Source organism: Centropristis striata, chromosome 2, assembly GCF_030273125.1.
Source record: "Centropristis striata isolate RG_2023a ecotype Rhode Island chromosome 2, C.striata_1.0, whole genome shotgun sequence".
In the NCBI taxonomy this organism is placed as follows: domain Eukaryota; kingdom Metazoa; phylum Chordata; class Actinopteri; order Perciformes; family Serranidae; genus Centropristis; species Centropristis striata.
Genome location: NC_081518.1, coordinates 12048842 through 12063938, shown reverse-complemented (window position 1 = coordinate 12063938; position 15097 = coordinate 12048842). Strand labels below are relative to the sequence as shown.

Here is a 15097-nt window from a genome sequence, read left to right as displayed (position 1 = left end):
CTACATCGATCTTCATATTCAGCCTTTATTTTGAACCCAGCTAAAAACCTGTAATGTTTTGTGACTACATATTGCATTGTTGTGATGTATCGCAGTGACAAAATCTGTCCACAGGCAGACAGACATATAAACACCTGGCAAATTACTCAAAACCACTTCTGTGATTGAAGACTTACAGACTTACAAGGTGAAAACAATACCAGCCACATGCTGTAGTGGCTGGTAATAAATTCAATAAATTGAAAAGTCAATAAAACTGCTAAATTCCATGTTCAAGCAGCTAATCAAACTTCTGTACTGGACAATATGTTGACAAAGAACCTTTCCCAACCCTGCAAACTGACTCAGTCCCAAGAAACGCCCACTGACTTCACCATGTCTTGCTGTCTGCTTTGATGTGTGCCGCTTCATCCGATTTAGACGTGGCGACCTAGAATTTTGTCGCTGAACTCTGTTTTTAGAAGAGAGATAGGGTGTGAAGAGGGAGGTCACCTGGGTGAACTTAGGTGATGTGACAGGACGAATCATTACCTTTGCAAACAGAGAGGAAGATCTAGAATCAGAGAGGGGGAAAGGACAGACATCAAAACCAGATATCATCTGCTTTGTGTGCACATTGCAAAGTGGTGTGTAGTTGTGCATGTGCTCATTCACATGTGTTTATGCAGCAGATACTTTTCTTTTCCAATGTGAGAGGCAAAGTGTTGGTCATATGGTTTTGTTCAGAAGACCCCCACCAGAATGGACACCACCTCAGTCTTTAATGCCCCCTCCTGAGGTGTGAGATCATGTCTGCACCAGGGATGTTGCCAACAGCACAGAGAAGCATGCACAAACCAATGCGTGTGTGTATACACGCGTGTGAGTGTGCATATGAATGTAAGCATGTGTGTGAAGCAGATGGGAGGAAAGAAAGAAATTAGAGAGGGGTAAAAGGAGAGTAGCGACAGAAAGTCTGCAAGAGCATGTGTGTGTGTCGATGTGTGTGTGTGTGTGTGTGTGTTGGACTGAGGGGGCTGTGAGGGGTTATGGGGAGGCAGAAGGGAGAGGAGAGGGGGAGTAGTGTGGTTAGGCATCCAGAGTCAGTGAACATTTTTCTGGCAGGCCCTCTCTATGCTCCTGGCTGCTTGCCCGGCTCTGAAGCAAACTTAAACAAACTCCTGTTGCAGCCATCTGCTGGGCCCGCGGGATAAATCACAGCACTGCTCCGCTCTGTACTACTCAGCCGCACCACTATCAGGTTACTGTGTTAGTGGCCTCACACACACACACACACACACACACACACACTCTTAGGCATGCAGGCACACATTAGAGTCTCTCTCTCATCCTCACACACACACAGACAGACACACACACACAGAGCTACGCGTCAGCCTGGAGCCAGGGCTTGCCATGGGGCTCACACCACCAGGAGAGGCCAGCAACATGTGGCCCCGCTAATACCACAGGGAAAGATGAAGAGGAGGGGGGAGAAGAGAGAAAAAAAGAGGGGAGAAAGGGGAAAAGAAGAAGGAAGGGAGGGGGGTTGACTGTGGAGGAAGAAAGAGGAAGACTGAGGTGATGGGGGGACAGGGGAGAGAAGGAGAGGGATGGACAGAAGACAGAGCCGATGAGAAGAAGAGAGAAAAAATGGGAGAGAGGAAGAGACCTCTGACACCTAACTCAACCCAAGTGCTATTTTTATAGCCCCCCGTAGAAGAAAAGAACATAAAAACATCATCTGTCTCTGTGGACTTTCAAAACAACTTAAGCATTTTATAACGTGGGCTCTCTTTGAGGAGAAAACACTGGATTTTAACATCTCAGTCTTCACTTTGTATTTGTCACCATCATAAAGGATCTAACCAAAAACTATTACAACCAATAAATCCATGCTTTTTTCATTTACAGTCAGTAACAGTGCAGCCGTACCCAAGGAGCTTGGAGATGGTTTGCAACAGGTTAAATCTACTCTGGTGGTTAACCACTCTGGCCACTTCACTGTGGCCTTGAGGCTGCGCTCTGCACATTAACCGTGACTAGCCCATTGGTCCACATTGCACACAACTCTTGACCATGTGGGAAATGCCACTGACCAAGTTGGCAGGTCGTATGTTAGCATACTGCTAGCCTCATAGCCTTGGATTAGGTTGGGCATGCTTTCAATAAGTCACAGACATAATCAGCAGTGGTAAACAGCCGCATGAAATCTATATTAATAACATTTCAACAGTGCAAATGGCATACTTGAAAGGGATAGCGGGCAGAAAGAAACAAATAAATAATGACAGGCCTTGGGGAAGTATCTGTGGTATCTATCTGTCACACAGATGGAGAAACTGTATCGGTTTATGTCTGACTCATAGGATGGTCATGTCAGTGTGGGAGACTCTCACCCATGGAAACTATTTACAAAGTCCTTGTAACTCCCGACTATGTCTGTGTGTTTGTGTGTGCTCATGCATTTGTTAATGTGTGTGTCCACTCATGGAGCGTTTGATGAGAGCATCTCTATTGAAGTCCACACCACATGGCTAACATTTAGGTCCCTCTGCCTAACCTGTTATATGTTTTAATGATGTTCTAGATTACTGACTGGATCACAAGCCAATTAATAATTAGCTTTTCTAATGATTTTAGTACAATGCATATGACAGCAATTACTCTATTTCATAAGTCCCACCATTATGCTGTAATTTTCAGCCTTGAAGTTCTACTTTTAGTACACAGTGAATAGACCACATAAGACTAAATGTGTCAGGGCTACTGTCTGTGAACTGCATTCTTCAGAGGTATCACAGTCTCTAGCCTAGTGGGAGGCTCAGTCTAAAACTCCCTCTCTGTCTCCTTCTTCCCAGCTGTCCTGGAGCTGGCAGGACAAGCTGAGTATGTCAGAGACCAGGTGGCTGGGCGGCATGTGAGGAGGTGGGGGTTGGGGTGGGGGTGGTCAGGGCCAGGACTTGGGGATGCTGAGGGGAGGAGGTAGTAATCAAAGAGAAGGGAGTGCCTTCTTCAGCGAAAATAAGCTCCCAGAAGTTCACCAGTAATGCTAATCATTATCTCTCTACTGGTTGGCTGAGAGGGTGAAGCCGTCTATCTGCCGGATGGTCGGAGCCACAGGTTGTCTGTGTGCTGAGTGGAGGGCAAGAGGTTGTGGAGTATATTTAGTCCACTACAGGGGGGCTATTTTGGCTCCAGCTGACATCTCCAGTTGTCCTGGCAGCAGGGTGAGAGTAAGTCTTCCTTCTTTTCACCCCATTAGCAGTATCAGCAGAAAAAAGGACAGACAGGAAGGTAGGAGGAGGATGTAGAGGTGAAACAAAGTGGGACATAAGAACGAAGACCCCAAGAACAAAGAAACACATTTGCACGGACCTTGAGCAGCACTTGGGAGGTCTGAAAGAGCAGGACTAATGTGTAGCACTTAATAGTAATGAATAATATCCAGTAAGCGTAAGAGCATAAGTTACATCTTGAATGTCTGGCAAGGAAATAGGTCGGCTATTAGCTACTGTGCTACCACACACTCCAGCTGTGTCCAGGTACAGAACCACACACACAGACATACACACATACACATCTGTGGCACAATCCAGCTGCATTTGCCAGCAAGAGAGCAAACACCTGCCAGTGTTCCCAACCACCTGGCAGACACACATGCACAAACACACATGCTTGCAGCTGTTCTGTATGTAAATTATAATCAACGGCTACATACTGTATGTGCGTATGCAAGTGCAAGTCTGCAAATGTATGCATTTATACGTGACTGTGGGTTAGTGTGCGTATGGCCAGAGGGCAGATCTGGCAGAGAGAGCTGAGCTATAGTTACATTACACTCTGTCCTCTATAATTACCACAGTCAAACCAGGTTTACTACTGTAAAACCCAGACACAAGGGCCATACAGCACAGCAGCTCTCGGAGCGTCCCCAATCTTTTTCATTGGCCCCTTGCCACGCCATGCCAGGCTCCAGTGTGGCAACACAGAACAATTTACTACAAAGCAGATGTACAGTATAGAAAATGTCTATGACAAACCTCAGGGTGTGAGCATGTGAGCTGGCCCAAAAAGAAACTAGAATTAAAGCCTTTAAGTTGTAGTTTACATCCATGTCATATGTAGGTGTGGCAAAAATGTATGTTTCAAATACAGATGCTGCTGCAAAAGAAGCTACAAGTTCTAAAATGTGGATGCTTAATACACATCTTTAACCCTGCAGCACAGAAGATTTACACAATCACCACAGTTTATACCATTAAATAATGGTCAGACTTTTAAATATAGTCATACGTTTTATCCTATCAGACATCTGTGTGAAATTTTGTTTTAATTAAAAACACATTTTGTGAGGTCACAGTAACCTTCACTTGATCTCCAAAATCTAAGTGAATGTTTGTGCCAGATTTGAAGGAAATAACTTCAAAGCGTTGAGATGTCAGAGATGTCATGTTTATGAGAATTGGATGGACAGACGGACCCACAGATGGACTGACAGACAACCCAAAAACATAATGCCTCCAGCAAAAAAGCTTTCATCCTGCAAAGTTACACGGACACACGTACACCAAACAAAGGGAAGGATTTTCAGAAAACTAGACAAAAGGGTTTTTTACTCATGTGGGTCCATGACACTAAGCACATTTTCTGAATCCTAAAATCAATGCACAAGAACCATAACAAAAATTCCTATAATGCCGACATAAAGCTGACTCCCAAAAAAATTCCATCCATCCATTATCCAAAACATATTATCCGAACTCGGGTCGCGGGGGGCTGGAGCCGATCCCAGCTGGCATTGGGCGAGAGGCGGGGTCAACCCTGGACAGGTCGCCAGACTATCACAGGGCTGACACATAGACAAGACAATCACGCTCTCATTCACACCTATGGGCAATTTAGAGTCACCAATTAAACCTAAGCTGCATGTCATTGGGCTGTGGGAGGAAGCCGGAGGACCCGTCAAGAACCCACGCTGACATATAAGTTCCACATAGAAGAGCCGCAGGCCGGAGTCGAAAAAAAACAAACTCCCATTGCACAAAAGACACATTGCACCTAAACATCTCATCAGGCTATCCACCTTGACTGTCACACAAGAGTATCAGCACCTACTACAAATTTAGCTTCTTCTGATGTGTTTTCATGACTATAATTGACAAAAACGGTGGGCAGAACACTCCTTTTGTGGAAATTACTATGCTTATGTTGTACAATCCACAGAATCCTCCATCACCATGCAGGTAGTTATTTACTATATATAGGCCTGGTTCCATACGGTAATTGATTTAGGTTGTCCCAAAATGCTAAGTGCAGGGAGAGAGGGGGAATGAAAGAGGAAAACGGGTAGAGGTGCAGAAGGAGTTATTTAGTCCACAACATATCAGTGCGACGCATAGCGCACTAAAACACCTAACCGGAGCTAAGAAAGAAGAGATAGAAGCAGATCAATAAATATTGTATGATAGAGAAAATAATGGCCAAAACAACCCACTGACATGACTTGGTTCTCACAGGCACCCAGCTTAATAGTTCACACACAGTTTACTGTGTTCCGACTGTGTTTCCAATCTAGCCCACTGCACACACACATTTGGTGCCAAATAGGCACCCATAAAAGCACTACTGAAAACAGTTCACAGCAGGGTCCAGGGCTTTTGGAGTTTAGAGGGACGCTGCCCTCTCTGTTCCCCTTTCACCCTGTCCACTTGAGTAGATATCAACATTTGTGTTATTGGAGCCAAGATTGCCAGACACAGTTAAGAATAGATAATCAAAGCAATGTTTGTCTGATTTTCAAATCAATTTCGACATATAGAAATCAAATTTTAATTTCGTCTGCTGCATCTACAGCTAAAGGCATCTGTAACCATGTACTTCTGCTTTCCACTGACCTGTTGTGACATCACCTGATGGCTGCAGACAATTTCCTTCTTTCCTTGTCCTCTCAAAAGCCTAGTAGATGCGCATTAAATTTGGTTATCTACAATAATAAACGTGAGAGGTGAATGCCAGTCAACCAAAATGACTCCCTATACTAAAAGGGATCATGAAGGTGTAAACTGACAGGCCCTAATAGGTGCAACAAAAACTGACAGGAGAGTCAAGGAGATGTCAATCAAATGCAGTCTGTACATGCCTACATGGTTATTAGAGGAGGCCTAATCTTAAGAAATAAGTGAAAACACCTGTGTGGGTGGGCCATGGGTGTGTAAGGGTTTGAACCTCCGGGGACCAAAATGACATCACCCCTTAAGAGTTTTTGGCTGCATAGATACAAGGGCAGACCATTTCCCTCAAAATTCTGTAGTAGTTTTACTGAAGTCAATAAATAGGTGTGCATTAATTTGATACAGGTCTCTTCTCTCCAATACATCACATGACCTTTGCTGACCCTGTCCCGGAGTGCTGACCAAATATCGATATCCCCTCTCTGCATGGCTCTGCAGGGTGAAAAGGTCAGCATGCCTTCATCTTTCAGCTACAAACTAGCCTGGGAGTCTGCACCCAGATCAGCCCACAATGACATCAAGCCTTTTGCTCAAGGAAACAAAAAAAAACAACCTAAAGGCAGCAATACCACACTCTTACTCTTTCACAGGTCTGAGCTATCACACAATCAATTGTACTCAATGACATTCCTTTCTGTGCCAGAGGAAACTTCTGACACTGCTTGATTCAATCACTCTCTCCTTTCGCCTCTTTGGCACCCTCCTGCTTCCTCTCGACAATAGTCTGCCAGGAAGTTTTAACATTAAAGTGCCTGTTGTGATCCTGTTTGGCATATGCCGAAGACAATCAACAGGGGGTTGCACTTAACCAAATATTTGCAGGGATGATGAATTAGTTGCATGGATACCTCTAATCTTTAAAATGTATTCCCTGGTGTTTCCCCAGTTGTATTGTAACTTACATAACAAACAATTTCTCACCTACATGCCAGTGTCTCTGCCAGACCATCGCTCGTTGTCTGCCTTTCTGCATTTCCTACATTGAAATTACCAACTTTGCCGTGTATCAAAAACTTTTTTAATAGCTAGCTTACAACTGATTTGTTGTAATTTAATTCTGATCTGTTTGCATTTAAACTTCAGTTGACTAAACTGTGCATAATTTAAATCTGAATTTGCAATGACGTTCATGCAATTGGACTCCTTTTTTGCAACCTGTGGTTTCGCCCCCTGCTGGTCATTAGAAAGAATGCAGGTTTAAGGCATGTCTGCATTGACTTCACCTTTCAGACCCGCAGTTTGTTGCTTGCCTGCAACTCAGCTTTGCTGCCAGTGTGGTCCAGTAGCCAAAGCTGGCATCGCAATGAAAACCCCTCTACACATTTCCTTAATCAACCACTATTACAGAGACATTTGTAACAATTTGTACTGCAAACAAGAATACTTTTAATCATGACATTTGAATCCATGAAAGTATAACATTTGCAAAACTTTCCCAGAGTGTAGAAACAATGTTTTTTGGTGTGACATCATCCCAATAAAAGGTCTATGGGCTGAGCAGAACCAAGTTAGAGAAAAACTAACAAAAGCAAACAAGGAAGAGAGATACTCAAAAGCTGGACGAGCATATCTCTATAGAAATAATAGGCATCACCTTGAAGTAAGATCCAGTTCTGATGATATGTCAGAGCTGCATATTGCACAACATTTTAACAACAATAAAAAATTCCCTGCAGAAAAATAATGAAAAATACTGAGGTTGTTATTATTACTTTAATAATTCATTTTTAATTAAATTTTTATTTTGAAAACTATTCCAGAGCAGGGTAGGTTGTGATTAATTTTGACGTTGTGATGTAATGTCTACATGGTATGTTCAGGGAAGCTGGTGTAGTAAGCAACTTGTAGTAAGCAACGCAACACAGAAGCAGTGAGAGAGCCAACTTTTTGACATATGCACGGTGTCAGCAACTTTCATTGGAATGAGAAAATGCCATCTGTGAGCCCTGTATCAAGTTCTCTTGATACAACTTTGACATATATACATAGTGGGCATGCATGGGAAAATGGACTGTATGTACTGTATGCCACCAGTGAAAGGGGACTGTATCAAAGATCAAGGAAATTTATATTCAAATGTGCTGAGGACTGTGTCATTGAGCTCAAACACCACCTTTGACATTTAAGTATGGGGGTCAGGACCTGCACTGTCAAACACCAGCCAGGACACACACCACCTGAATGACCAGGCACATCAGACAGCTGTGGGACAGGTCGGAGATGTGGTGGTGAGGGAGATATGTATGTAGGTAATTCTTCACAGAGTTGAGACGTAAAAGGGGAGACAAAGAATGAAACATTGGAACACCTCCATGTCATCTGCTCCATGCGGGGTTTGATCTCTCCATTCAGATATGGGCAAGAATGCAGCGCTGAGGGATGCTAGCGGGAAGAGGGTGATTAAAGCCTTGAGCGCTAAATCAAAACCCACCTCCAGCAGCTTTGAAATTAAGCCCCTCAAATACCAGAGGATTCCCTGTGAAACGCAAGGCTGTCTGTCAGGCTGCACTGCTGGGAGAAGAGAGAGGCACAGCTGCGGGAACTTTACAGGATATGTGCAATACGAATGGTCTTGACTAAATACCCAGTCACACACACACACACACACACACAGGCACGCATAACAACAGCTCACACAATATGTTAAAACCACACCACCTTGCACGCCTCAAATTAACACAGTTTTAATACAATCCAATTTCTGTGAAAAGCTGGCTCCATGGCCGGCATGCTGTAATATTTCCTTCTATGATGAATTGATGAGAATGGGACTCGTTTTTCTTCTATTTTCCTCTGGCTGTAATTTAAATCCCATTAACCCCCTAACCTTCTCTCCGCCTCCCACTCTTCTTTTCTCCACTTCTTCTTCTTCTTCCAATATTTCTCTCAGGATAATCTTTCTCTCCCTTTTCAACTTCACATCCAGATTTGGTGTGTAATGTTGCCCTCACTCCTTCTTTCACTGCACTATAAATCTTCCTTGGCGACACTGTCAAGATGCCGGCATGTTTTTCCTGTGACAGCAAATACCTCCTTTACAGGATATGGGCCGTGCAGTGAGAACACAGTCGATCTTTTACACCGAGCACACATCAACACACAATTTACACACACACACACACACACACACACAACACGCGCACACAAAAAGGAGTAGCACAGAAAACAACACAGAAAACATGAGCCACAGCACACACAATGCACACACACACACACACACCCCTCCCGTACACATACAGCGACTGCATGATTGAACTCAGTCACAGAGACCTGTCTCTGCTCTTCTAGCAGGTCAACAATAATCATGCACTCGAAACAGTCACTCAGCAGACCACCATACAAAAATAAACATCCAAGCATACAGACACACGCTGTATGCACACATGTATACATATGAGTGTGTATGAGCAAGAGAGGCTTAAAATGTTTGTGTTTTCTGCATCTATGTACAAATATGTAGTATTAGTCTTTATAAGGCTTGACTAATGATTGATTTATTTGCTGTTTTAGTCCCTTATGTCCTTGTACAAGCAGAAGACACACTGTTGAGGGACTGGGATTCGGCTATTGGCTTTAGTCATGCACATCTATATCAAAAGCATGCAATCAATCTCAATCCTTACATCAACAAAGCATTTGCAGTGCCGCTATCTAATCAGTTTACTTAGGGCCTTAGCTTTGGAGCATTCCATCATTTCTTCACCAGTGTTTTGTTCTTGCTTTTCTCATTTCTCCTTGGCCACATTTGTCATTTTTGTTGCTTTTAAGTTTTTAAAAAGTGATCTCTATAGTAAAGTTTCTTTTGGAAATACTTGAATGCAAGCCCACCCTTATTGCTCATAAGGAATCAACTATGTGCTCTGCCTTTTATGCACTTTGCACTTCCAAACAGTGCAATTTGTGTCTGATTAGGAAAGGTAGCAGAAGATAACACATTTAGTGAAGGCGAGCTCAAGATTAGCAGTTGAGAGAAAAACTGTATCAGGACACATTTACTGCTAATATTAATAGTTATTGAGTCTGTGGGCAGTCTGTGGCCTGGAGGTTAGGAATCGGGCTTGCAACTGGAGAGTCGCCAGTGAGCAAGGTACCTAACCCCCCTGCACAGCTCCCCGGGCGCAGTAATGTGCTGCCCACTGCTCCTTGCATGGTGTGTTCACTTGTGTGTAAAAAAGGATGGGTTAAATGCAGAGGTTGAATTTCCCCATTGTGGGATTAATAAAGTAATCTTCTTCTTCTTCTTCTTCTCGATAGATCAGTCTAAAAAAGCTCAACTTTCAACTGCCACTTTGTTTTCCTAGAAATGTTCTTGTTTTTAAACTAAACCAGCGTCCAGCTACAGAGGAAACATATTTTTTAATGATTTCTTCCTCCACACAACCAATCCCTTATTCTACCTGCACAAATGTGGGTTTTAGCTTGAGATGTAGAGTATTCCGACAGTAATCTGACTCTTTAAAACTATGTGAACATAGTAAATCCATGACAATTCAATATGAAAAGACTTATTATATTGCATAACAGTCTCCCCTCTTGAAGGATAAAAGGCAAAAACGTATTCCATAGATCAGCTAAAGCTAATATTAGGCTTCCGTTAGTCCAAACAAAAAGGTATTTTTCAAAGTCGCTGTGTTTTGATTATAAAATTCCCTCTTTTTCCGCACACTGTTGATGTGATACCAATGCCAGTGTTGTTTCTGCTTATCGGTCTAATTCTTTATCACTTCTCTTATTGATTCCTGATCATTCCTGAAACAAGAGGATATTGGAGCAGCTTTCATTGACAAAGAAATCTGCTAAGCTTATCTGCAGGGTGCTAATGTTATTACAGCAGGATGTTTACCCTCTGTAATGGACATGCTGTTTCGGTTGTAAAGCAGAGGCTCTTGTGTGTATAGTGTCATAAACATGGCATTCCTAGAAATTATGCCCATATTATCTAGAAAGATATTTCAGCTTATTTGCAGTGTTTCCACTCAAGTTTTACATATTCTACATCTGCCCTGACACCTTCTTCTCTAGAGATGTGAGTTTGACGTCATTGTTTTGCGATGTACAACTGTCAAAAAAACATGTCAGCGCTGATAAAAAGGAAATTATAAAAGCTCTGACAATTTTCCACACCTGGAACCAGTTCTCATTTCCATCCACAGCAAAGAGAAAAATTGGAAGCACACATCACTATTTAGACACTGAGCACTTTGACATCTTTGCCTCTGTTTGATCTTTATGTGCAGAATTTGTCAGAAATTAGGCACAAAGGACTTATGGCCTTCATTATGTTGCTCAGAAGCACTTCAGAAGGTCAAATGCATTTAAGGCAGTCATTCTACATATGCCATCCTGTTACAATCTTATTAAACATAAATACAATTAAAACAACCTTTCAAGAAAACAATGATTTTAACGACCACAAACCGGCGGCCATCTGTTTTACCGAGAGTGCAAGTGAAAGACCCGCTGACCAGCCGCCCCTTCCCAGACGCCGGCTGGGGGCTCTATACTTACACACCTGTCAAAGGTCATGTCCAACATACTAATTAAACACACAGCAGCAGAACAGAGAACATGATAACCAGCCATCACTTTTGTTTGTGTGCATGTGTGTGTGTGTTAGAGTTAACAGCTACTAGAGTGTCCTGTGGCAGATCTCATTTCATGCGCTAATTCATATCTTACCAAGCGGGGAAAACAGACAGCACAGCATCTCCACTCTTTCACACTTCAGAGGAAAAGCATTCATACGTGCACATCAATGTTTACACCATAGCAAACAGCACAATGATTAAAAAGTGGGTTGCACTTATTCTGGCTGTCATCAAATATTACATTTCTCTCTTTCTTCTTGGTTATGTCACTGGATTTTGCACATTTTAAGGCTAAACTGCTGTTTAACATGAAAAATGAGAATGGAATTGAACCAAATTGCACTGAATGGGATCAAATATAACAAAATACTGTATGCATGTGTGCTTATCTTCCACCTCCACCAGGCACACACTGTGCTAAGAGGAACCAGATGGGCACTCGCTCCTGACAGCTCAAACCCCAGCGATGACAGACCCTCTCAAGCATATAGCATGACACTAGAGGACAAAGCACCTGTTCCCCCGCAGCTCTTTTGCACCTCCCCGTCCCCACAGAAACACACGCTGGCATTTTCTCAGCCATGAGGTCACTGGCTCCCTCAGGCCAAAACTGGCTGTGCCACCTGCAGACCCTCTCAGTCCAAAATGATCACCCGAAACCCAACCTGACCGGACTCCCCTCTCATTCCACCCACCCTACTCAATGTCCCCACCTTGGCGGGCAGCAGAGAAGCTGGTCCCATAATAACACTCTATATCACGAGTATCCCCTCATATACAATTGCTATGAGCTTATCTGAGCTCACGTGCGGGTGCTCAGAGAAATAATAAAGACATCAGTTTGAGAGTAACCAGTCAAACACTTATTTAAATGACAGAGAGAGAATTAGGTGGACAGCTTCAGACAGCTGGTGTGAGTGTGCAACATTCTAAGAGTGTGAATGGCATCCACAGATGTTCTTCACGTGTCCTGCATATCTGGACAGTCAGTGTCTGTTTGCATGAGATAGCTGTTCACAGATCTAACTGGCTGTGAAAATGCTCCTCAGCTCTTCATCAACACATCACCATCTTCAATTGCAATGCACTGGTCCCCAATATAACCCCAAAGCCTCCAACTAGTATCTATTCCCTGCTAATGGAAAAGCAGGGTTCTGCAATCCACTTCCTAACAGCAGGACAGGAGTTCTATGTGTGTTGTTGAGAGAGGAGTGGAAAGAAACCAAACTTTGGAGACAGAAAAAGGCAAGAAAGCTAACGATGACAGAATGATCTGTCTTCAGAGGAAGTGTGTAGATGTAGTGTTCCCTGAGCTGGCCCATCTGGACCACCTATGCAAGCATATTCACTCATCAGAATCACTTATTACAATGTTAACATGCTGTTCTTTGTCCTGAATATGAATGGAAACCATTAGAATAATAAAACATGCCATGCAGTTGTTGTAATGAATAAAGTCACATCACTGCCTAATTAGCCAAATATGGCAAGATTTTCTTTTTAGTACAATTCCTACATTAATTGTAGTCTGGAGATCATCTGGAGTAACCAAGTCATGATTTCTGGAAAGAGACATTGCTGTTGAGTTTTTTTAAATGTATTTGAAACCACAAGCTGAGTTTCATATAGTCTCATACTTTGAGAGAAGGCTGTCATCTCTGTGGTTGGTATCTCCAACACTGAGGAATTCACACTAAAACAATCTAAACTGATAAATAGCAGTACAGGTAAGAGACAAAATATGTATTTTTGATTTGGATGTGAACCATCCCTTTAAGAGAAAAGGCACAGGAGCTCACCTAATTTATTGTGGAAAATGTATTTTATAATTTAAATAATGCATTTTTTTATTTAACAGTAGCTCAGAGTGGTACCGCCATGATCAATACAGTCATGTGATGCAGAGAAGATTTATTGTTTGAGTTTACTTCAGTTTAACAGTCTGCTGGTAATGGCATAGTTAATTGTTGATTTATTAGGCAGTATGTAGACCATACAGACTAAGTATGAAGTACATTAAGTAGTATGTTAGTATGGGATTCTAAACACAGCCTCTATCTTTGTTCCCTTGGTCATATCTTGCCTGGGAACAAAAGTTGTCAAAAATATAATAAATGACTTATAGGTCCATATTACTCCCTGTTGGTCAGATTTTTCTATTTCCATTGTGTTAAATTATATAATATTGAGACTATATTAAAGGAGCACTTTAAATAATCAGTTAAAATTCCCATGGCATAGGTTTTTAGAGGGACTAGTAACGGAATGATAAAGCTGATGTTTTGATGAATAAATGAGGTCAATACATCAAGTAAAAGAGGTCTAATTAGCAGAGTAGGCATTTTTTTGCATTTTGTGTTATCATTATGTTCACTATTAAAAGAAATATAGTAACTTTAGACTTGCTTTAAATGAACTCCCTTGAAAATGCTCTTTAAGATCCTCGAAATCCTTCAAACCAAAACAAACTGTTCAGCACCGGGTGAGACATACTTAGTCATGCTCGCTCAAATAAACACACTCACACACACATGGACACGGCAAACACAAGATTGGCCTTGGCCGTCAGATCCCCATAGTTTTTCCCTGGTGTTTATAGAAGTAAGTTTTGATGAAAATGTTTGTCTCATCATTGTTCATCCAAGCTGGTCGGCTGCCATAAGAAAGCTTTCCAATCTCCAACCCCATGTACACATAAACACAGAAAGTACTCTTCTGCAAAAAGTAGGAGCGAAAACTGTACACATTGTATGCAGTTTCAAGCATATTAATGCTTTAAACCGAAACGCAGTGAAATTGTCAAAAGCACAAAAAGTACCATCTGCATCACAACGATAACCCTTTCTTCATCATAGTAAGTTCAGCATGGAAAATGTCTAAATCACCCCTTGCCATTAGACTCAGAGGTCATATGAGGGCAGAGAGTCTGTGCTACACTGTGGGAATGTAGGGGGGATTAAAAGACTGTCATCTCAACCACGCTTGTGAATGCATCTAGAAAAATGTGAAGACACTGGGGAAAAATAAGACCTTTGGCTGTGTGTCTTATCAAGCAGCTTACCTTATGTCTAGACTGTGGCGAGGATGTTTCTGGTTCTTTCCTCTCCCCGTCTAAGGCTCCATGTCCAAGCCTCTCCCTGTCCTGCTGCATACTCTGTCCCACCTGCACCATGGCCTTACATTCCACACATGAGCCAATCACCAACCTCCTCCCATCATCCACCAGGAGCGTGCGTGTGCTGCGAGGTGCATACAGGAAGACAGGTAATCTCGCCACGGTAACAGCGCACAGCCTGCCTTGCCTGCACTGCTCCTTCCTGCAGAAGAAACACACAAAACCCTCACAGCTGTACTGGCGGGCCCAGGGGGAGCTGGGTGGCTGGGGGTTGGTACTGGATAACCCAGAGGTAGAAGGAGTGGAGGGACACAGGCCCTTGCTCTCATGCTGGGCCCACTGGGTGTGGAGGTCGTGGAAGCAGAGATTACAAGCTGACACCAGGCCTGTGGCGTCCACTG

General features: G+C 42.8%; 1 protein-coding gene across 1 annotated transcript in view; it reads right to left on the bottom strand.

Annotated features, from left to right (window-relative positions):
- gse1b (Gse1 coiled-coil protein b) overlaps positions 1–14798 on the bottom strand; it is a 179474-nt gene extending 164676 nt beyond the window's left edge. Inside the window, exon 1 of the mRNA XM_059349192.1 lies at positions 14643–14798. Coding sequence (XP_059205175.1) covers positions 14643–14753 — 111 coding nt within the window. The 5' untranslated portion in view covers positions 14754–14798. The remainder of the gene's footprint in view (positions 1–14642) is intronic.
- Between the last annotated feature and the right edge of the window lie 299 nt (positions 14799–15097).